The 23,406-nt window shown below is 47.0% G+C and overlaps 1 protein-coding gene across 1 annotated transcript in view; it reads right to left on the bottom strand.

The window, feature by feature from the left end:
- The window catches only part of ARHGAP31 (Rho GTPase activating protein 31), a 55,688-nt gene extending 36,080 nt beyond the window's left edge, over positions 1–19,608 (bottom strand). The window contains exon 1 of the mRNA XM_009697886.1: positions 19,509–19,608. Within this exon, the coding sequence (XP_009696188.1) occupies positions 19,509–19,608 (100 nt within the window). The remainder of the gene's footprint in view (positions 1–19,508) is intronic.
- Positions 19,609–23,406: the final 3,798 nt, after the last annotated feature.

The following is a 23,406-nucleotide window of genomic DNA, read 5'->3' on the forward strand; positions in this document are numbered from 1 at the left end:
CTGCAAGGTCACAGGAGAGCCTGTGCAGAGACCAGCAGGCTCTGCCTGAGCTGTGGGAAGCACCCACAAAACATGTCTGTCTGCTGTCACAGCATCACAGAGCAGTTCAGAGGAGGGATGGGGAAAATGATAGGCCATGAGTCAGCTACCAAACACAAGCCATATTTCTCTGCCCCATCACAGGAACCACTTTTAGCCTGCATTGCCCAGTAAGGGATTGCCTTAGCATCACTCCTCTGTCCACCTGAAGTGTTTGTACAAAAGGGGATCTTCAGGGCTTCCAGAACATTTGTCCTGCTCTCTCTGCTTTGCCTGCCAATATCCTGCAAAATATCAGTCGTGGCCTCTCAGTTGTTCTGAAATAACATGTTTGGCTTCAGGCTGAAGAGCCTGAGTAGTGCTGCCGTGCTGCACTTCCCTGGTACCCATCATGTTAAGGATGTGATCGTGTTTAGGAATGAGCTGAGGCTCTTCCTGCTCTCTGCTCTGCACCTCTCAGGTTCAGTCGATCTTTTCCTACCACAATGCTTTTTCCCACTGTTTATTATTAATTCATTTTCTCCAATTACAGCAGAAAAGGGCCCTGGCCAAAGAGGAATTTTGCAGCATGTCTTAAAAAAGATTGTATTTGTCTACAGCTTGGCTTCATTTAAGGAAGGTCATCCTGTGGTCAAGCACTCTGAAAACAGACAATGCCTTGTCTCCAGGTCTCCAGAACATCTCATCCAGGCATTGTCATTGAAGCTTTCAACTTGAGTGCTCCTCTGATACATATCCAGCATCACCAATACTTTCTCCACAGTCTGTCCTTCAAGAGATTTAGGCCAACACAATCTACTTCTCTTGGAGTTGATGCTGCCATCATCTTCAATGTCAACTGCAGTAAATTACAACAATGCTACCTGCTGTTGACAAAGCCACCTAAAATTTGGTTCTTTTTTTCACTCGACACCAGTTGTGTTCTGGTGCATTCCTTGGACTTCCCTGGAGCTGATTCCTGGCTTGCTCTGGTGGTAATGGGGAAAGTGTGGATGTTGTGGAAGCACTTTGTCACAGAGGAGATACGCAAATACTGACGTGGCGTAGACGTTGCTTTTGTTCTGCTGTTTCACCAACCTAAATCATAAGCCCCTTTATGGCTGGGAACAGTTGCTGTATATGCAGATTTGAAGTATTTCCACACCAGTTGGCTGCAGCATCCCAGATTTATACTAGTGTCACTGAGGTCAGAAGCTGGCCCAATGCCATGCAGCCTGTGCTTCTGGAGGAGCTCAATGGTAACAGGCAGTATGCTGAAATGGAGGCAAGGTGTCAGAGTGCTCCAAGGTGCTGGAAAAACCTTTCAGATCCACAGTAACATAATTAAGACGCCCTTTCTCTGCCAGCATGTAAATCCCTTATACCTCTTGTGTCCCACTGTGAGACACCCTGTGTGTTGGAGCACTTGAAAGGACACATGGGGTGCCAAGAGCCACACGCTAGGGAAGGCCTGTGGTACAACTTGCAGCTAAGGAGGATGTTCCTAACCGGATCCCTTGGTTTGTACCACCCTGCTCCATCCAACTTTGCCACACAGCCCTGCACATTCCCTTCTACTCCACAGCTTCACACACCAGAGGACAGCTGGGCAGGGGACAGTCGGTCAGGCCAGCTGTGCCTCTGGCCCACCTGAGCAGAGCAGGAAAGTGGCTGCAGGGAGGTACATCAATACAAATGCATGAAGTGCAAACAGAGATGTCATGGAGTACAGACCAATGTCCTGGTCCCTTGGGCATAGATGGTCCCATGTAAAGTTAGACCCTGGTTTCACATGCAGCGTTAGGGCCATCGAAGGTTTTAGGATGGCTCTGGGTAGAGATGGGAGTCAGCTGTATGAATCCTGCACATAATGCACTACCCTTGCTCTGAAATGCCAGGCATAATGACATGATTTAGCAGCATAGCCTGGTTTGTAACCCCCTTAGTTTTGCAGTATGCAAGTAGACATTTGTGTGGATGATGACTTTTGGCCTCAGGCTGGAAAGGGAGATGGCAAAGCGGGTGGGAGTCACAGTCAGCTGTACATCAGCAAGGTTGTCCTGCTCAGAAGAAACAAAGAAAACATTGCAAAAGATAGTGGTGTTCACTGGGAATCCACTTTTGAATCTGGCTTGCCGGGCCGTGACCTGAGACTCCTTTATAAATCGCATCAGGAAGGCAGCATTGGCCAACAGAACACAACAGCTAATCATAAAATCCAAAGAATATCCATTATGTGCTCAGCTAGTGACATTTTAAAGCCTATAATTTTTTGCATCTGTAGACTCCTGGCCTGTAGTATTTACTCTCCTTTTCCTTGGAGCCAAGCTAGAGACAGACTCAGATAAAAACCCTGCAGCTGAACACCCCAGATTTCAGGGAAATAGAACTTGGGCATCTGTACTTCAAATTCAGCCCTGATCAGAGCAATCTGAGGAGAACCAGCTCAAAATGTGCTGGGCTCCAGACAGGCATTTTCATCTCCCACTTTGGGCAGGAGACAGCAGAGGCCAGTGCCAGAACCTCCAGAAAGTAATCCAAGCAGGTTCCTGAGATACGCAAAACTCAGGTGCAACTCAAGCCAGCTTTGTAGACCTATAGATCTTTGTAGAAAACAGACACAAAGTCTTTTTCTTCTGATTTCAGGTTTTGTTGGGGAAATTTCTTAACTTTGGTTTGGTAGTACTTGGGTAACCTCGGTCCTCTTTTACACAACAGCCTGGGCAGTCCTGACAGGAATCGTTACAGAGGGTTTGAAAATGAGAATTGGAAAAATATGAATTCGGGAAATAGGAATGTTATAACCTTGCTAGCACAAAGGCAAAAGCCGTTGCAGGCACACAAATTTAGAAGCAGCAACAGCAAAATCCTTTGAAGGAAAACAGCAGTGATTTTTATTATTGCCTTATATGAGTTCAGAACGTTGCAAAGTTAAACAAAGCAATTATAAAGCTGGGCATTTAAAAATACTTAATGTTTCGCAGTCTCCTTTGAGATGAATCAGGTATCCAAACATCTGGGGACTACAAAATCCATCAGGAAACACAGACAGATGAGACACATCAAGACAGGAAGGTTCAGGGCTGCCATCAGAGAGACAAGGAACAGCAGGAGATTCCCACAGCTTCTTTTGGGTAAGAAATGTTAGTACTACATGGATGTGTACACTAAACAAAAAGAGGAAGAAAAAGAGAGAGCTAAAAAAGGTTTTTGCAAGTCTCCTGCTGTTCTGTGTCTTTCTCACTTTGCTCTGATCTCTCTGTACATGTCACTGGCTGGCAGGATGACTGCTTCCTGATTCATGATTTCATATTTAATTCTTTCTATATAAAAAGAATTTAAAGGAAATTATTACAAATGGTTTGGCCACACTGCATCAAGTCATTGGAAAGTATTTCATTACCCCTGATGTTTTCTTTTTTTTCCCCCTCCTTTTTTTTTCTCCTTTAAGAGAAAAGTTAGATGCTTTCCTAAACGCTTTCCAGACTTGAGCTATTCACAGATCGCATGTGGAAAGCAAACACAGCCCAGGCCTGGAAGAAAGAGGCTCTCACACTGGACACCCCAGTAGCTTGGGGCGTTGCAGGCGGTGTCCTCAGTAGCGTTTCCTTTCAGAGAGCCATTGCTGCATGAAAATGCTTTGGGTGTAGCAATCCTGTGCTCATCCCACAGGCGCTTCATGAAAGAGGCAACTGTTCCATGTTGGGAATTCAGGGAAACCTCTGGCCAGCAACGGCTGCTGGAGGCGCCCTGATTAAGGCCCCATTGTTTTGCCCACTCTAGCAGTCCTGCTAAACTGCTCCCTGATGAAGCCTCTGCCTGTCCAGTGGTTTGGGAAGAGGCAAATAAGTAAATACAGTCGTTGCTGGGAATAACAAAGATTGGGAGAAGCAAGGAAAGAGGAAGCAACAAAAAAAAATCCTGTAATGCACTGCGTTTCTTCAAAGGCAAATACCAAGTAGTTGGGTTTCTGGGCTGTGTTTCTTTTGTCTGTCTGAATCCTGGATCTTGCTGTACTAAGGGCTTTGAGACACTAACAAACACGTTGCAAACACAAGAAGGGGTGTTGCAGGAAAAGGGCGTTGAGATCATACTTAATCAAACTTCCTTACATTTTGATAGCTACAGTACTGCCGTATAAGTCAATCATCTCTTTGCCTTTGCAGCTCTCTGCAGCCAACACAGCTGACCCACACACTTCAGGCCAAGACCTGTATCCTGATGTTGGAACATGGCTGATGGGTTTCAGAGGAAAAAAAATGCCAGGCTAAGTTCATCTCCTTACACAGGTCTATCTCAAAGGGTGATGAACTGCATGATCCGAAAGCAGGAACTGACTGGAGATTGTAAAACTAGAGTTTTGATTCATAGCACAGGCTTCCAAAGCAAAGGAAGCTGAGGCACTGCATACCCTCAGCAGGCAATGAAGCTGAGCACATATAAATGTTAAGTATTGAAAGCTTATCCAAGCGAGACAAAGCTTCTCTTGCTCACACCCATAGACTCTGGAACTGATCAGAGACTGAAGCTCATTTTAACACCACTTACACAGCAAAGGGGGAATGAAAAAAAATACAGTTAGCTGATGAAAAACTGCATCACTCACAATGCAGTAACTCAATGGTATCTCTTTGCGCTTTCCAAAACTAAGCTTGTTTCAAGGGCTGAAAGGAGCCAGAAATAATTCCCTCACCTCTCTCTCTGGCTCAGTTTTGGGTAAGAATCTGGAAGAGGAGTTTTGGATAGCAAAAATTGTTGGCACTGTGAGAATCTTCCTTTACTCTCCACTGTTTCTGATGAACACTATTCCTGTCTATCCTCTGGCTGTCTGTACCCAGAAAAGCATCTCTTCATCTGCTCTACCCTGACCCCCAAAGCTGCCAGGATTTAGAATTTTGCTCCCACTTATAGCCTTCTGTCTTCTACTATTCATCAGCAGTCTCTGACTGTTCCAATATGGTCAGTTTTGCTCTCAGACTAGTTTTTCCAACCTCCCCCTTCTCTGTTTCAAGCATATTGGAATTTCCTCACATGTTTTCTCCACTTCACCTTTGCCCTTATTCCCTTTCCCCATTTGTTCCATCTAGTCTCCTTTTTTATATCTCTGCCACACTTCTTCCTTCCCAGCTGTTTCTTTGGATGCATTACCATTAGATTCTATCAATAACCTAAGGATGGGCCTGGTCCCAAAACCAGAATCAATTTAAATTACTGCCAGGGACTTGTAAGGGGCAGTCCTTTCCATGAGCCAGTAATAAACCACGTCCTGTGGTGTGCAAAGAGAAAGCTGTGTTATTGCATATTCTCCCTTCTAAATCAGAGACTGCAAAATGAAGATTGCAGTCTTGCAGAAAGTCTTTGTAGCACTTTTTTTTTCTTGGTTTTTTTTTGCAAGATTAGCAGAACTAAAGACAGCACCCTGGCCAAATTCCAGTTTAGGGTAATCTCCTCTGCTGTTCCAGATAGATAGATGCTGCATTGTTTTTCCATTTCCTAGACCCAGAGGTTAGGTGGTAAGTGGCTGTCATGTTCTCTTCAAAGCTAAAACATCACGTATCGAGGTAAAGGCCCCACTAACTCAGAAGGAAGTGCTAGGTATGTAATGCCACCCTGGTGTTCCTTACACCTCCCTCTGAGGCTCTTGGTATGGGGCCTGCCTGAGACAGGCAAGCTGGGCGAGTGCCGTCCTTTTCTGCCCTCTCTCACTGTCATCCAATGTGGTACTCCCCACAGCTGCAAGAGCCCACTTTTCAGTACTGGGCGATGAAAACAGGGTAATAAAAACAATAATAATACTGAGAACTTCGTACCAAAAAGAAGACAATACCAGCATCATTTAACCACTGAGAGGAGTAGGATGTGGAAAAAAGAAGGAGTGGCCTAAGATCTCTCACTGAGTCAAGCAGCGGCTGGAGCAGAGCTTGCCATAGCCTGTGGCATGCCACCATTGCCACTCCTACCACCTCCCTTGCTCTACGCAATTCGAACTGCAATCTGAGCAACCCAACTTTCATTCATGTACAAACACCAGAATGTAAAGAGAAAAGCAAAAAGTGACCTTTTAAGCTGCTTACACCTCCACCAGGTCACCAAACCAGATGCAGGATAAAGGAAGCCAAGCTGACGGTGCAAAATCTCATTTCACACGTGAACGTCCATGCTCACTTTTAGGCACTAGTATTGCCTCGGTGTGGGGCATGGAGTGGATGGTACTGCCCAGGTCGTGTGTGGAGCTCTTCCCAATATTTCAGACAACTGTGCTGCTGGTAGCTCGCAAAAGCACTCAGCTGAAACTGCTGACACATGTCAAATCCCCCAAGCAGCGCTACTCGCCTGACCAAGTGAGTTCGAGGAGCCATCTGGCCAGGGACATGGAGCTCATGTGCCGGAGGCCGGCCTCTTGCTCCCCGGGCCGGGATAATTGGACATTGTTCGGCCACTGAATCACTGCTCTGTCAGGCTGCGGGCTTGTCTCGTAGGCACAAGCTAATTAACATGCAAACTGCCAAGGGAAGGAGAGGGTCAGAGATGGCCCTCACCCCTTCCTCTCCCTGATAATAAACGGGAGGTTTGTATGCAACCACAGTGCCCTGAAGCAGAGAGGGGAGAATGGGTGGGGAGAGGGAGGGGAAGGGAGAAGCCCCTTGAACACTTCCCATTCAAACCCAAATATGAGACCCCTGGTCAAACATGGGAGAGGATTTTCCTGTCATACCCAGGATTTTGTTTGCCATCAGTTCCCTGTGAACTTGTGAGCAGTCCCCGAAGCCGCCCGGAGATCTCAGCAGTGTGCAGTGCCATGCTTGCTGCCTTCTCTCCCTTGTCCCAGATCGGCCAAGGTCCCGCTTTTCACCACCACAGCCCAACCAAAGAGCTGAAAGCACTGCAGAGACAGGACTGCACTGAATGTCCCAGCCTCCACACTGGTGGCACCATGAGGTAAAGCAAGTAGCGCTATTGCTATCAGCCTCCTTTCAAGGAGGCAGAAGTGGAGATAATGATAGAAATAAGGCACTTTACAAGCTAAAATATCTTTCCTTAAACACAAGAATTAATGTCGGGTGCACCTGCATTATCCCCTGAATCACAACTATACAAAATCTTTTCATATCCTGCAAACACTCTCTGTCAAGAGGCAGGAACACATTTTTCTGATTTTTTTCCATTCTTCCAAAGAAAACACGCGTGTGTCTCTCCCCTTTTTCTACCAATGCCCACTTCAATTTTCTTCATAGGTATCTCATGTTGTAAAGAAAAGCCTTGCTGTCACCCTTTGTCCATTTGCTAAATCCTTCCACTGTCCTGCAGTGAGTTCAAATCTGCAGTAAGATACATGAAAAATCCCAAGTAGGGAACCATTATTAGGGCAGGGATAAGCCTCCAAAGCCCTTAGGGTCCAGAGCTGCAGTTCACGTCTGTCTTTAATGCCCAAGAGTTAACATCAATAATTTAACGAGCGCCTTACATCCTGAAATATTTCAACAGACTACAAAAACAAGACACACTCCACCCACCTCTAGGCTGGGAGGTGGCAGCTGTTGAGCTGGGCAGAGCAATGCTACGTGACAGTTTAGGACACTGGGTAAAAAAACAAATCATGGCTCTAGCTGAAATTGCTTCTGGAAAGGAAAAGATGCAGCACAGCATGTACATGTGCAAAAAAGTCCCTACCCCCTAGAAACAAAAGATAAACCAGAGGGCTTTTTTTAAGGGATTTGGGCCCTTGTTTTACCCTGCACCCAAATGGCAATATTTCCCCAAATGATGCCAAGGCAGCAGCTTGACTGAACTGATACTACGCTTGCCATCTTTTGAATCACCCACTCCATCCCTGCAGCAGATTTTTTTTGGCAACTCCCATGCAAGCACTAACCAGACATAAACCTGCTTAGGGTGTAATTGCTGTAAGGACGGCTTAAGGCTGAACAGGAGCACACTACTGAGCTGCCATGTTCAAGAGCCTAAGTAGTATCCAGTTAATCTTCTCAAATCTCATTATTGCAGCAGAGTGACAGATGGGTATTTTAGCAGGCTAGAAATGAGGACTAATTAGGACTCCCAGCCCTTCTTTGTATTTATTACATTGGCTCCTTCCCTGTCTCAGCAGCATGTTTGCAAGCAGTGCCGAGGCGGGGGGGCCTGCCTCCACCGCCCTCTCTGCCTGCCATCCCGAGGACAGCGAGCACTGGGTCACCTGTGCCTGGCTGCTCCCGGGACGGGGCTGCAGGAGGATGTCACTCCTTATCCATGTTCTGGCAAGTCTAGAGGGGAACCCCAAACTGAAGCTGTTGAGATCCAGAACTGAATTTCCTGACTCAAACCCCGTTTGTGGCTTTACACAGCAAACTTTGGGCAGCAGTATGTGACTGGCGCTCACTATCGAGCCAGGAAGGAAGAATAATGGACTCAATAGATCAAAACCAGCTCTTCCCATTTACCGCTCCTAAGCCCGCCTTAGGCGCAGAGGCTTGATGTATTGACTTTGGCAATGTGTGCCTACTGCCAGCCTGGCAATAAAGTTATTGAAATGGAGGGGGCGGGGGAGGGAGCAACTAAGTAAGGGGAACTGAAAACACCTGAGAGAAGGGAGAATCCTCCACACCCCCTCTGTAACCCTGAGCCATCGCCTCAGGCCAAACCCCACGCTCCTTTTAGAGATTCCAGGACATTTGTTTTAACTTTTTTTGCTGCATTCCTCTACCTTGTTGTAGTTTTGGTTTCCAGCCGGGACTGGAAGGGAGAGAACAGGATTATAGAAGGAAGTCTGTTGCTCTATTTTTTTGTCTTGATTAGAAGCAGAAGATGCAATAAATCTCACAAGAGAGTTTGTTCTCATTTAGCCTCTCATGTATCTGAAACTACCTGACCAGAGCAAGGGTAAGGAAAATGCAATACCAAATGGAGCACACTCGGAAGATAAAAGCAGAAAGAACAAAATGGTGAAGCTGTTCCCCTTTCTGATTTTGCATAAGGAAAGTAAGGAATTCAGTCCTGTTCACAGCTTATTTCACACAAACTGCAGCACAGATGCAAGGGATCCAGAAGAAGGCTCACTCTCTGAAGGAGGATCACACCTCTGAACCTCGTGAGGTGTGATGGACATCACTACCAGCAGCACCACCATGAGAGATGAATAGAAAAACAAGCACTAGTTGTACATAGAACAAAGGGTTTTCCACATGCTGGCTGGCCCAGTTGTGCTGCAACAGGACTGACAGTCACATTCACTGCTGAGATGGCAAATACAGAATACTAACAGTATCAAAAATATCCCAGCTGAAATATTCAGATCCAGATAAATAAACCCTGCCTTTTCTTCCAGTGTTCTGGGTTTGCTAAATCAACATTTTCTGATGAGCAAATGAATACAGACGGTGAGACCAGGAACAGATCTAGTCTTGATTCTTAGCCCTGCATCTCACATGTAGAGAAAGTTTGCAAGCACGTCAGCATCTTTCCAAAAAAAAAAAAGGCAGTGCCAATGCTGCTGTGTTTGGTGAAAACCAGCAGCAATATCCCCTAAATGAAGTTTGTACTGGAGAATCTGAACTTGTATCCTGTCTAACACTCTTTAGGAAACAAGTTACACAACCTAGTTACAACAGGAATCTCTCCTGGGCCTTTGGATGTTCATTTGAGAGATGCAGATATACCTCCTCCAAACATTTCACCATCTGACAATATTTAATGACATTACAAAACCAAACGTACACACATTCCAACGTGGGAGTGAGTAAAGAAAGGACATGAGATGTAAAGAGAACTTTGCATTTGGGTTGAGGTTTAGTTTTTGTTCTGTCTTTAGCTGTTCTGTGCTTTACAGAACTAAACAAAGCCTCCTGTTCCAGATGATAAATCTTCAAGCTGCTCCTGGCCCCAGAGAGCACAGGAGATAATAGCATTTCCAAAGGCATTTAGTTAGCTGAGCCTTGAGTGTAGAAGAGGGCAGAGAGAGGAGCTGGAGATAAATGGCTATGAACCCAGCTCAGCTGCTCAGGGCATATTTCTGAGAGCAGCAGCCACAGCTGAGAATCCTGCATGGGGACGCACATCTCCCCTCCCCTTGCCCAGGCCCCGTGCTGGAGAAGGGCATGGAACAGAGTCACCATGAAAGAAACAAGTCTGGCCACAAGCCCCCAGTTTGGTGCACAGTGCCTTTCGGGGGGCTGTACAACCACCACCTGAGAAAGGTGTGCTGCTTCACAGCGTTATTTGTAGGCTTTCTATTAAGCCAAGGCTCTGCACAGCTTTCATAAGACGTAGCATATCAGCATATTATATAAAGCATACATTAATTCATTTGAGCTGGCCAGCAGCAAGACTGCAGAAACTATTAAAGAACAGGGGCCCTTTATGAAAAGACAATTCATTTTCAGTATTAACCAGGGCAGAAAGGATCCTTTACACTCTCCCAATTACATGTTATTGACTGAAATTGCCAGCCTAGGCTGGGAGACCAAGGCCAATTTCTGACAGAAACTGTATAAATTACTAGGAACATCAGAAGAATTAGGAAAAGCATTGCCAGCAGGTCAAGGGAGGTGATCTTTCCCCTCTGCTCAGCACTGGTGAGCCCACACCTGGAGTCCTGTTTCCAGCTCTGGGCTGCCCAGCACAAGAAAGACTTACTGGAGGAAGCCTAGCTTAGGGCCACAAAGATGATTAAGGAACTGGAGCATCTCCCATATGAGGAGAGGCTGGAATTGTTCAGCCTGGATAAGAGAAGGATCAGGAGGGATCTTACCATTGTGAACAAATACCTGACGGGAGGGAATGAAGGAAAGGGAGCCAGGCTTCTCTCAGTGGTGCTTACTGACAGGACAAGAGGCACAAATTAAAAATTCCTTCTGAACACAATACTTTTTTACTGTAACGGTGTTCAAAGTCTGAATCAGGTTGCTCGCAGAGGTTGTAGAGTCTCCATCTATGGAGATAGTCAAAACTCAGCTGGCCACAGTCCTGGGCAACTGGCTCAAGCTGACCCTGCTTGAGCAGATGTTCTGGTCTAGATAATCTCAAGAAGTCCCCGCTCATCTCAGTAATTCTGTGATTCTGTAACATTTTCTACTGCTGTTAAGGTAACTCTTTCTACGTGGACATTAAATCACCTAAGTTGAAGCAGCCAACCCAGCATTGCTTGGAACTGGGGCTGTCACACACAGCACCAGCTGCTGGCACCAGAGTGGAGGCAGGCTGGTTTGAGCCTAGGCCAGGCTGCTGCTCCCAAACAGGAGGACAGCAACTGAGGTAGAGGAACTGAAGGCAAGTGCAAAAAGCATGGGTTTTGCTCTATCATTTTTGGTGCACTGTTAAGATCAAAAGGGCCTCCACAGGGTTGAAAATGGGGAATATAATCCAGCTGCAGGGTCTTGTTCAAGGCAGGATGGTGAGATAGAAGAGGACTGGGACTTCCCTGTCAGCTTACGTGGTGGTGTGTGCCAAAAGACTTGTAGCGTTAGGGACTGAACTCCTCACTCTCATACACAATGGTACCATTGATCTACACTCGAGTGAGGATGAAGTTTAGTATTGGTGTCTATAACTTCATTATATGCAAGGGCCTAAACATTTGCCAACAAGCTAGGTTTTAAGCTCATGGTAAGTATTTTCATATCTGCAGTCACACTGGTGCAGAAGACCAGAAAGTCTGCTTGTGGTTTCAGATAAAGATAGTAAACAGCGGGTTACATTATTGAATTAAGTATGAAAGTTAATAATACAGTCAGCAGAGTTGCCTCACGTTATTTAATTTAACGCTAAATTCAATTTATGTTACACTGTTCTCTGCCTGTGTCCATTGTAAACATGCTGCAGATTTTTTTTTGTTGACAATGCAAAACATATTCACTGGAGTTATCAGCAGAGGAGCTGAAGGCTCTGGCATACGAACAAAGGACAACTGGGGCATGAGGCTCTGGGAATGTATGGAAAGCAGATACTAATAGGCACCTAGCAACACTAGTTGTTCTTAAAACAACTAGCAGTGGAGCCAGTTAGCAGCCTTTGTATTGTAATAAGGTATCTGTAGTTTTCCATCTCAGAGCTCTAAGTGCATCTCGCACCCTGTTGGTGGTTCAGGACTGGAGACAGATGCTGGTAGCTCTCCATCCTTTAATCACCCTCCGTTTGTATTTCACACTTAGGAAAACTGCATCCGGTGTGGATCAGAGATCCAGTCCAAGTTGTGATGTGGGCACTCAGTCTGACAGCCACCCCACCCCAGGCCCTTCAGAGCAGGACTGGGTATAGTGTTACTGACAGGCTGTTTTTATTTCCCCTGTCACCGTTAAAGGAGAAACACTGGAACATAAATCTTTGGCACAACTCTGACTGCCAGCGAATGTTGCTGCTGTAGAACTGTGTCATATACACAAACCCCAAGTTACAGATGCAAGCTTTCTAGTATTTTGTTTGTGTTATGAGCTCTCTAAACTAGAACCAGGCCTACAACAAAACTTTGGATCCAAGCACTGCAGACAATTGGGGATCTCCCAGACTACTTGTTCACCATGCCTACATCAGCCTATGTTGTACATCCACGCTGTGCAGTGCCAGCATTTCATCCACTGCAGTTATTTCCTTCAACCTTTGAGAGCTGTGATGCCACAAGCAGTGAAGTCTCTACTCCTTGGTTTCCCAAGTTTAGATGAAATCAGCTGTTACCAACAAAGAGAAAACATTTGTTAAATCAAAATACGTTTCCTAATCTAGAATCTGCAGACAAGACATGTGATTCATGCTTTTTGCAGGGGGTGGGGGAGAAAGTAGGATCAAAGTGGGGCTTAGTGCATGTAAATGACACGTGTGCCTCCTGCAGTGCTTGGTAAGGGAAATGTAAAGCAGGAGGCAACATGGAAGAGCTCTCTGCTAATCACACGGTGCTAGCAATGGAAAGTCAATACAGAACAAGGAGCTGAGCTCGCAACATGAATGTTTAACTGCAGTAACACTGCCACAGTGACACAAAAATCTAGCTCCTAGGAACCAGAAACAGATTGAGGAAGTAACACAAACATCATCCAAAACAAGGAGGAACAGTAGAGTAACAGAAGCAGACAGATGGCTTCTGCTCCTGTTGTTCCCAGTGTTGTTTTGCTCTCACTTTGTTGCTGTAGAGGCTGATATCTGGGACTCATAATGTGATGATCTACTTGTGAGAACGAGTGGAGAAAAGGCAACCTTTACCTTATTAATACTTTCCCCCACACTATTCATTTTGGCAGCAGAGTTTCTCAGTCCCCTGGCCGCTGGACATGCCTTGACAGACTCTGAAAGGCCAAGGAGTTGTTTTCCCCCAAACCCCAGCCCAGCTCCTCCAGCTGCCAATTCACATGCTCAGCCCTGAGGGCTCCTCTGCCACAACTCTCCTTCACTGTACAATAATACAGTCCCCCATCTTTTGCCCCCAAACTTCAGAGCCCAACTCTTCCTTTTGCTCCCGTCACAAAGATGAGGGGATGCAGCCCTAAGTATCCACACAGGTTGCATGACTACAGCCAGGGATAGACCCCACAGAGTGCAGGTCATGGGGCTTCTTAGTATATCAGCAATGTGAAAATGTAGAGCAGACTGCAGCAGCACAACAGAAAAAAAAAAGGACAAATGCATTTCAAGCCAGCCCAAGAGCCTGTTCTTGATCCATTCTCTTCCTAGCCCTACAGGTTCCTTCATTGCAGGGACATAAGTGTTTGCACAGCCTCAGAGAGAGGTAGGTCAGGGAAGAGATCTGGATTGAAAGCGATGTGGCTACAGAAAGAGAAAAATGTTTCTTCTCAGCTTGATCAGTTCTTGTGACAGAAATCCCCAGTGCCACAGTTGCTAATTTTGAGAGCAGGATGAATGCAGCTCTTCATTCTTCTGCAGCAGATTACATGAGCGTGTGGCATTTTCATTTTTCCAAGGGGACTTCAAAAAAAAAAATAGCCTCATCTTTTTCCTCCATATTGCTATTAATGTTCCTTCAGCAGTTTTCCCAGGACTTTCTGCATGCATCACTAATCAAAAGCACCTACCCAAAAGTATGGGCATGCATTCTCTTTGAAATATCAACACAGGAGAAGCAGCTTAAAAACATATGCTCAGCGGACACAAATGCAACTTTGCGTGGTACACGCTTATATGGGCTACCCTTACGCACATCCCTGCATGCTCTTATCCCACAAACACGTGCAGCTGCACATGCAAGTGTGAGGAAGGAAAGACACACAACCCAGAAAAGCTGCTTCACATCTGGGTAGCAGAGTTAACGACTGGTTCTGAAGGAAGTCTGTTCTCAAAGCAAACTACTTTCTTCCGGAGTGACAGGTCTCCTCATTCATCTGAGTACAGACAAGGCAACTTCACAGTGAGACATATAGCATTAAAATCAAGCAGAAAGCCTGCTAAGGGGCTGTACCAAAACAGCCAAAGAGTATCCAAGGCCACCTTTCCTTTGTACGAAGCATATTACCGCAGAATTACTGTTTTCTCTCAGAAATACTTGCCTATCCTACAGTGAAGTCTTGATCTACTGCAGCTCTCAAAACTGGTTAAGATCCTGCATGGGGAGCCAGTGCAAGTCAGAGCTACCATGTTTTTAAGAGACCACTAACACTACGTGAAAACTTGCCTTATTCTTCCATTCAAATGCAGTTGTGACAAGTCAAAAGTAGTCATTGCACAGCCACATAGCGTAGAAGAATATCATATGGGCTACCCATATTGTTGTCTCCTTCCTCGTATTACAATCCAGGGGCTTGTAAAGGTTTTCCTCACTGATGTCCCTGTGCTACATTTGTAGACAACAGCTCCCTTTCCCTCCCCAGCCTTGGGGACTGCCGCTGGCCTGCCCTGCTTGCTGCCACAGCAAGAAGGAGCCTCAAGTGGAGAGTACGGTGGCTTCAAACTCTCCAAATGAAGCAGCCCTATTTCTACAGCAAATAACAAACAAAGCCAACAAGCAGCATTAGACAAAGAGATAGAAAGTGCTTTGGGTGCTACAGGCTTAGGATGAGAGCCACTGAGGGAGCTGTGGGGAGTGTACGAGGGGGTTAAGCTGAGCTCATTGCATCCCAACCAGACAACATCAGGCAGGAAACAGATGTGCAAGAAACCACAGAGGGGTACAGCAACAGCAGAATTAACTCTCCAGTAAATAGGGGAAGCTCAGACACACAGAACTGACCTGCACCCTGAGAACAAGGCATCTAAACTGAGATTTGGCTTTTTGCAGTCCTGGTAGCACCTCCTATCCCAACATCTAGACACCATCATACTAAAAATGAAGGAAACAATTCAGCCTTTCTCCAAGTCCTACCTGGCTTTAAGCAAATGAAGCAAAGGTAGGTCTCAATCAGTAGCAGTTCCTATGCAAAAGACTGGATTATATTTTACCAGCACAATCCAATTTTTGTAGATGCTGTGCATGTTTCCATTTTAAAAAGTGAAAGTTGTATCTGGTTGTGTACCTGAAATCCCAGTTTGAATCTCCCACAGTTAGGAGCACTGGGAATATTAAACTCCATTTTGACTTAGTCACTCTCACTTTAACAGCTTTGACTTTTTCAGCCCCCTCTTACAACAATTCTGTGATATAACCAGAAGGAAGACTACTCTTCGTGACTGTTTTCTTAAGCAGTTCAGACCATTCTGCCTCAGCTAAGGTTTGCGCACAACCTTGCATCTTCATCTTCTCTGCTGTCCCATCCATCACTAGAAAATTATACTGTTGTTATTACAGGAACTGGGGGCCTGACATGCAGGTTCTATTGACTTCAGTAGAGGCACTATGTGCTTTTCTCCTCTGGGAACCAGGTTGGCTATCAAGAGGCTGAAACATGTCTCTAATATTAATCTTTCAAGGTTAGTATCTGTTAGCTCCATTGCACCTGTACAACACTTTATTTTGACACAAGAAAATGTTTTAGTAGAGGACATTAGCACTAATTTCCTCCTGCATGGGTGCCTATCCATGCCCAACACCTGACACTGCTTTCTAGTGAAGGCCTGACACTCCAAAAGATCGCTTGCCTCCGTGTGTGGATTCAGTGCTGGCAGCAACAGAAGAGGAACTATGCAAAATCAGACAACTTTACTCATTGGTATTGCCAGCTACCATTCTTTTATGTCTTATGTGAGCTTTTCCTCAAATCCACTGCTATCAAAGGCATTGTTTGAGAATTTTAGTGGGAAGAAATGCTAATTTTTCCCCAAGTTTCTAGCTGTCTTGCCAGGAGAAAGATTTGAAAATGTAACTCTGATGCACTCTGAAGTTTCAGAAAACAGAAAGCAGAAAAAGAACGCAGCACTGATTTTTATTTTATCTCATGATTTTTGTGGCTTGAGTCATGATTTTAAATGCTTGGGAGCACTGATAGCAGTCTGTCCCCATAAGGAGCATGACCAATCTCTGTGTAGAGACTGCCAGCAGGAAAAGGCCAAGTAGGGTCAAATGTGGTAGTGACAGGAACTGACTTGAAATATAGTAAATTCAACACATCTGAGCTTTGAACCAGCCACCAGACAGCAACATCTGTCCATCACCACTGACCTGGGTCAGATCTGAAGAATCAACTTAGGGCTATAGGCTTTGCATCATATTTTGAGTCTCCTGAGCTACCCCACTGTACTTGCTAAAGCCTTTCCATCTACACCACTCTTAAACACTTCATAGTTCTGCCACAGCTTTTGTTGTATTATCTTAAAGCTCTTTATAACAGAGCCTTAGGTACATCTGTCTGGTAAGGGGGACAGTGGGATCTTTTCACCCTTCAATGAAATGCAGCCATCTCTGAAGCAGACCATTGCAAGTTATTAAACAGTTAAATGACAGGAGAGGAAATGCTGATACCTTAAGCAGAATATAATTCTCTCCACTGGAATTTGGCAACAACATAGGGACTAAGGTCTTTGCAGAAAGCCGAAGCTGCTCTTCAACAACCGCAAGCACGTAGGGACTCAAGTTGTGCATCTCCTCCACAAAGCATCACACAAGTAGTGCAGCACCCCCTAACTGTAATGGTCGAGTACTCATCCGGAGAGAAAAAAGCCAAACAACTGTCTACATGAGCCTTGGCCATCCCCTGTGCTCTCTTTGCCATCCCCAGCACCAGCAAAGCAGGTCTCTGCTGCTCTTCGCCTGTGCGAGTCTGCAGCACCAGTTACACAAAGCAGCACTGCAGGATGGCATAAAGCAGACCCGAGCATGAAAGCACAACCAATCTGACTTGTGTCCTGCCCGTCCTACAGCCTCTTCTTTTCTAGTTAACCATTCCAAGTGCATTCTGAAGCCTGCTTTCACAAAGGTCCACCACAAAACATTTTCTGGTCAGCAGCCAAAGTGCTCTCCCCCTGCTCATCACTCCCAGATACTATGAACAGTCTTACATCTTCATTGCTTCCAAGTAGGGAACAACCAGAGCCTCCATCCCACCAATTAAACACATAGTACTATCTAAAGCAGAGAGACAGTTAGGGCTTTACATTGCTACCAAAGCCCCTGCTTGCAGGAGCACTGGCTTGTCACTGAAAATAATTCTTAACAGGACAATTCAACTATCCCCAAATCAACGATATCTCATACCCTAAATGCTCTTCTAATTTTGTTTCATAGTTACAGGTAGCAAGTTTGTGATGTCCTGGTGACATCTGAACCTTCATCTCTTCCCAAGACATCACTGTGGCATACTGAGTCACATTCCTATTGATCCTGAGAGCCCTAACAGCAACGAAATTAATATCTCTAACAGTCTCATTTCTTCTCCCACTGTCTGGGCAAATCGAATTGTACCAATCTAACTTACACCCTTCCCAAATAACCTGTAACAATCAAGTCTTTCATTTCTGGATCCCACGGCACTGGGCAACGGGATGTGCTATTCAACAAATAGCAGTTCTGCATAAAGGAAAAGGAACTTCATATTCTCCTCCACTGCTCCTCAGCACAGAGAGATAAGTAGGCTGGAACTGTGAACCATCCCACAAATGAGACTTGAGACAATGTCCTTCTTTCTTGTGCCCAAAAAACTATTTTAAAAAACTATGGGATTTGGGGTAATAAACTTTGCTGTTCTGGCCTCAGTTCAACTGCAGTAACTATGTTTCTCCCTTTAAAATCTCCTTCGCTGCTTCAACTGAATATACTGCCTGTGCCTGCCATCCCTGCGTTGTTTTTCAGTATTCCTGTAAACAGCTGTAAATTGTTCCTCCACCATGCCAGCTCATGTTAGCAATGGATGGAATTTGTCTCTCTGTACCTCACGCTGACAAAGTAGTATCAGTTCATTAAGTCTGTTATTTTTGCTATTTCAATTCAATTGTCATTAAAGGCTATATAAGTTAAAAGATACAGTAATTGTTACAGATGACTCACAATTAAATTGAATGACTGGTTTTCCCCGTACCTAAGTAAATGCACATATGTAAGATTTTATCTTAGTGATATAGGTACTGTCCTCTTCACTGTGCGATGGAAAAGACTACTGTTATGTAGTCCATCCCTCTGCCCGTGCAGTTCCACACTGCACTTGATCAGCCATGCTCATCAGCAAATGAAAGACCTGATTGTACAGCCCTCCCTGTACAAAGCTGACATTGCTGTTAGAAGCCTTTTTTTTTTTTTTGCTTGGAGTAGCCTGACATTGGTAAAAGTTAGTTAATTCAAACTGGAACATAATGCTAAACCTGGAACATAATGCTAACATCAGGGATGGTAACAGGCATATATTTATTTTTCCTCTTGCTAAACTGCAGGTCTTTCTGTATGCCAAACTCACAACTGCTTCTCTCGTCATCCAACCCTCTTTAAGAAAAATTGTTCTGCTCCTTCCCTCATCAAGGGCTGATCATAGGCTCAGGACCCTCTGTTCTTACTGGAGTTATTGCTTGTCTGCCCTACTATGTTCTCATCTGATACCTGGGGGCATGGAGGTCAGGGGGAGGAGGAGAGGAGAGAAAGATAACAGGCAGGGTAGTGAAAATATTAGCTCAGCTGCCCCCTACACCTCTCAGCCATCCCTGTCCCACTCAATCCCTCAGTTTCTGTCCTGTCTTCCAGTTCCTGCCTACAGCCCTGCAACACTCTAGTCTCATGGACTCCGGGAGGATTTCAAAGTCCTGGAGGAGGTAGCACTAAGTGCAGTCCTGATTTCCGAACCTAGCTCCCTAAAAGCCTGCTACTCCCTTCCACGGCCAGGCAGATGGGAGAGGGCATCACAACGTATGGCTGGTCGCCTCTGTCCACACTTCGGCAGCCCAAGAGTCCTAGCTCAGTCCTTTCCCCACACACAACGCTACTCATGCAAGGATCATGCAGACGCGTCACCAAAGCAATCTTCAGAATGTTCATTCATTGTGAGTAACCAGGCAGTGACTCCACTTCCCGGGGATAAACTACCTCCAGGTTGTCTAGCCCTCAGCCTCGGGAAAGGTCTGGGTTGCAGTCCTACTGGTAAAAAAAGGGGGACGCGCGCTCTGCTCCTCCACAACCAGAGTGAGAATAAAGAGGCATTTACCGTCCTGCCCAGAGCTCTCCAGATACTCCGTCAGGTCGCAGCCGAACGCGCTCGCGGCTCCCTTCCTCTTGAGTTTCTGTTTGGCTCCCTTGTTCTTCATGAGGTTAGTCCCAAAAGAGGTTTTCCCCCCTCCTGTCTTGCCCCCCTCCCCCCGGCCTCACGCTGGGTGACAAAAATCTTGCTCTTCTCCTCAGACCACTGCCCGTGTCCCGCTCCCAGGGAGCAACATCGGGGGTCCCGTACGGCGTTCGGCCAGAGAAGTAAACATTAATCCCCACCAGATGTTGGGCTGCTCCTGTGGCAGAGGAAGGTCAGGGTGAGAGGAGGCTCCCCAGCTGGCAGCAGCAGCGATCATAGCCTGAGCCCGGAAGGGTTCTCATCAGAGGGAAGCGGGTGGTGGACGGGTGCCCGCATCGGAGCTGGCAAGTTGGGGGCAGGCGATGGTGAGGGGAGATGTGTTTCCCTCAGCAAGGTCCTGGGACCCTCCACGGCCACCTTCTGGGTTTCGTCAGTCACACTGTCACGACTTCCAGCAGCAAGCGTCCCAGTCTGGTCGTCCTTCTCTCAGCTTTCGGTGGAGACTGGAAGTTCAAATGGACTAATGAAAAGGGACTGGGGAAGAGTCTGCAGAAGGCTCGTCTTTGGCTCCCCCCCCTTCCCCTCCTCCTGCCTTCGGACAGTTAGAGGAATGAGAAACCAGCTTCCTGTCCTGACTCCCGCTCGCTTGCTCTCTCCTTTCCCCCGTTTTACAAATCCTAGGATTATCCAGCTCAAAAAAATGCTGAAAGGAAGTTAGCTGAGGAGGGGGGCGGAGGACGGGTTTTGGCAGTAAAGTGCATGTGTGCTTGTGTGTGTGTGCGCGCAAGAGGCTGAGGGAAGGCGGGGAGAGGAGTTGGGAACAGGGATGGGGACTGGGGGAGGAAGAGGCAAAGCCTGTCCTGAGAGTCGGCAGATAACGGACTGCCTGAGAGGAAATCACTGCGAGCCGAGCCACAGCCCGTGGCGCGGTCAGACGCTTCCTGCGCTACCGGCACTCAGCTCCGAACAGGCCCGAGGAGGGGCCGATGAGGAGGAGAGAGACCAGGAGCCACTCCAGTAAATCTCTGCATCTGTTCATCAAGTCCTTCATCGCAAGGCGCCTTCCTGCCCTCAAACATGACTGTCACTTCAGGATTTGCTTTCCTCTACAGAGGCACAGGCTGTAGTTACCGAAGTGCAAGAAGGGAGCAGAAAGTTGGGAAACTAAAGAGAGGGGGGAGGAGGGAAAACTTCAGCTCCCTCCTCCCTGGCAAGCAGAAACAGATGCCATCCGGGCATCTAAGTTCACATACTTTTGAGTCCTAAAAAAGGCTTCCCCTGACCAACCAAGGGATTTAGAGAGAAGGAACAGAAATCACCCCATAGAGGCAAGAAGTGAAACGGGATGGGTCTGCCCTTGGGCCCCAGGTCTTGCTGGTCCCTGTCCCCCAATACCTTTCTAGACTAACTTTCAGTACACCCATATCTCTGCTTATAAGAGCAGTCACTTGCACTGCCTCCACATTTTTTATCCCAGAAATTCAGACCTCTTTACAGGGCTGAGTATGCTGGTGGGCTGCATGCTTCACCTACGGAAGCAAATTAACTCTGCCAAGGCTTCACTGCCCTCTCTCGCACCGTGCCAAATATAACTGTATGGGTCTGGGTGATAAATAAACAAACAAATGTAAAACAGGAAATTGCAGCTTTTGACCAAAAATCAGACGAAAGACAAGGACAGTAGTTGGGGTTTGGAGGAAAACTGGCCAAGAAACACGGCAAAGGACTCCCTTAACCCACCTCCCTTCTCAACCCTGGACTCGGTACCCTTGCACAGCAGAGAAACCCCATCTCCTCCCACAGAACTCTGCAAACTCACCACCTCACCCTTTTATTTTGACAGAGTCATTTTTCAGAGAAATCAAGCTTCTGACTATGATCCGACTGCTGCCAAAAGCAATTCAGGTTCTGTCTGTTGGTATGGTGACTTCTTGGTTGGATGTTATCACTTCACGTACAAGAAAAAACACCAAGAGCCCTAGTGAAGGACCTTGAGCAATTGTAACTCCTATTGTGCAGTTTATCACTGTAATTATCATAATTATCCCCATTTTACAGCTTGCTGGGTGATGGGTTGAGGAGAAAATGATTTGCAGAAGGGTGCCAGAGAGACATCTGGCCTGTCAGTTCCCAGCCTCCTGCTCCTGCTCCCAGACTAAGGGAGAAACTGAGCTCTTGCCACCAGACCTATGATTGTTCTCAGGGACTCTCAGTGCTCATGAAATACTTAAAACTTCCTTGAATTTATTCTGGGCTTCTGACAGTACCTTGATGTCAAGTTGGCGCACGGGATCCCTCCCTATACCGGCGTGCTGCCAAACCCATCGCGTGCCGCAGTGCATCCTGCCTGCCTGCCAAGGGGCAGACTTCAAACAGGTCGGACAGACAACAGGACGCTCAGATCTGGATGTCTCGCCAGGCCATCCTCCCACTGCCCAGGCAGCTGGCTGCCTTCTGTAGGAAGAGAAAGCCTTCTTCTTGCCCCCTCAAGGAGGAGGCATGTCCTCTGCACACACCAGCCCTCTCCTGCAGGACTGAGCCCCAGGACCAGACCAGCGGGGGGGAACAGCTTCACTGCGGCCAGTAACCACACTGTCTTCTTCAAAATCCTGAACTCCCCTCTGCAGACACCTCCCTCCCTCCACGAATCAAACAGGGTGTTTAAACTCCCTGTGCTGACCTCCTCCATCGCTCTACATCAGACAGCCTCACTAACAGTCTGTGTCTACAGCCCTCGCCTGTCCCCTCTGCCTGGTGACCTGCTGTACCACACTCCTACCCTCACCTCCATGCCCTCCCTCATCTTAGATGTGGTTTCTCTGCTCCTCCCTTGCAAGCCTACCCAAACAGGATGTCTTCAGAAGAAGATGACTTCATTTAAAGAAAAACCTAAATTCAATAAATAAAATCAACCCCTGCATGTATAGAGCTTCCTCATGGCACCAGCAAAGGAGCTACGGTCCCAGGCACACCAGGGAGCACGCTGGCATAGCTGCCATGCAGCATGGGCCCCCTGCCTCCCTTGTGCATCCCTGCTCCAACGGGCCTTGGTGGCCCATGGGCCCAGAGCATGGGGACTCAGCAGTGCTGCTGGGTCAGCCCATCACCCTCACCCCTGTGTTTCTCACAGGCTGGTAGGCATTTTCATCTGAAAGCACCATTTCTTGCAGTTGGCTCTGTGGCAAATCCCTGCAGCTGCGGAGGGAGGTGCCATCTTTAGGAGCCATGGTGGTGGGTCCTGCTGGACGATGAACACTCCAGAAATCAAGCGCTGCCATATGATTTTAGTTATCTGCGGACTGTGCTGTGCTGCCCTGACCCCAGTCAAGCTATGGGTGGGTGTTGTCTGTCCAGGGCTGGGCCACAGGACCACCACCAGCCATTGCCACTAGGATGCTGCAGTGGGGGACAGAGAGAGACTGCCACTCCTGTGCCAAGAAAAAAAAGAGCATTTGAAGCACAGAAGAGGAGCTAGAGTCAAAACAGGGAGGATTCTCACTTTATTCATAGAGGCTTTTTCCGACGCTGCAGTTCGCTGCCCTGCTGCCCTGTGCCAGGCACCCCATGGAGGGAAGAGGGAGCCGCAGAAAGGGAATGGCGTGGCAGGTGGGGTGAAAGAGGCACGTGCTGTGGTGAGTGAAAGAAGATGCAAGGAGTTCCAGGAGAGCTCTTGCCAGGCAGGCTGGGCTACGAGGGTGGCTTTCCCCATGCCAGGATGAGGTTCAGTGAGAGGACAGAGGGGAGGTCGCTGCAGGATTGCCCATGGAGCCTCGAGCTGGGAGGAGGAGGAGGAGGTCAGGCAAGGTGAGCAGGAACCAAA

The sequence above is a fragment of the Cariama cristata genome, unplaced genomic scaffold, assembly GCF_000690535.1.
Source record: "Cariama cristata isolate BGI_N322 unplaced genomic scaffold, ASM69053v1 scaffold20700, whole genome shotgun sequence".
Classification (NCBI taxonomy): domain Eukaryota; kingdom Metazoa; phylum Chordata; class Aves; order Cariamiformes; family Cariamidae; genus Cariama; species Cariama cristata.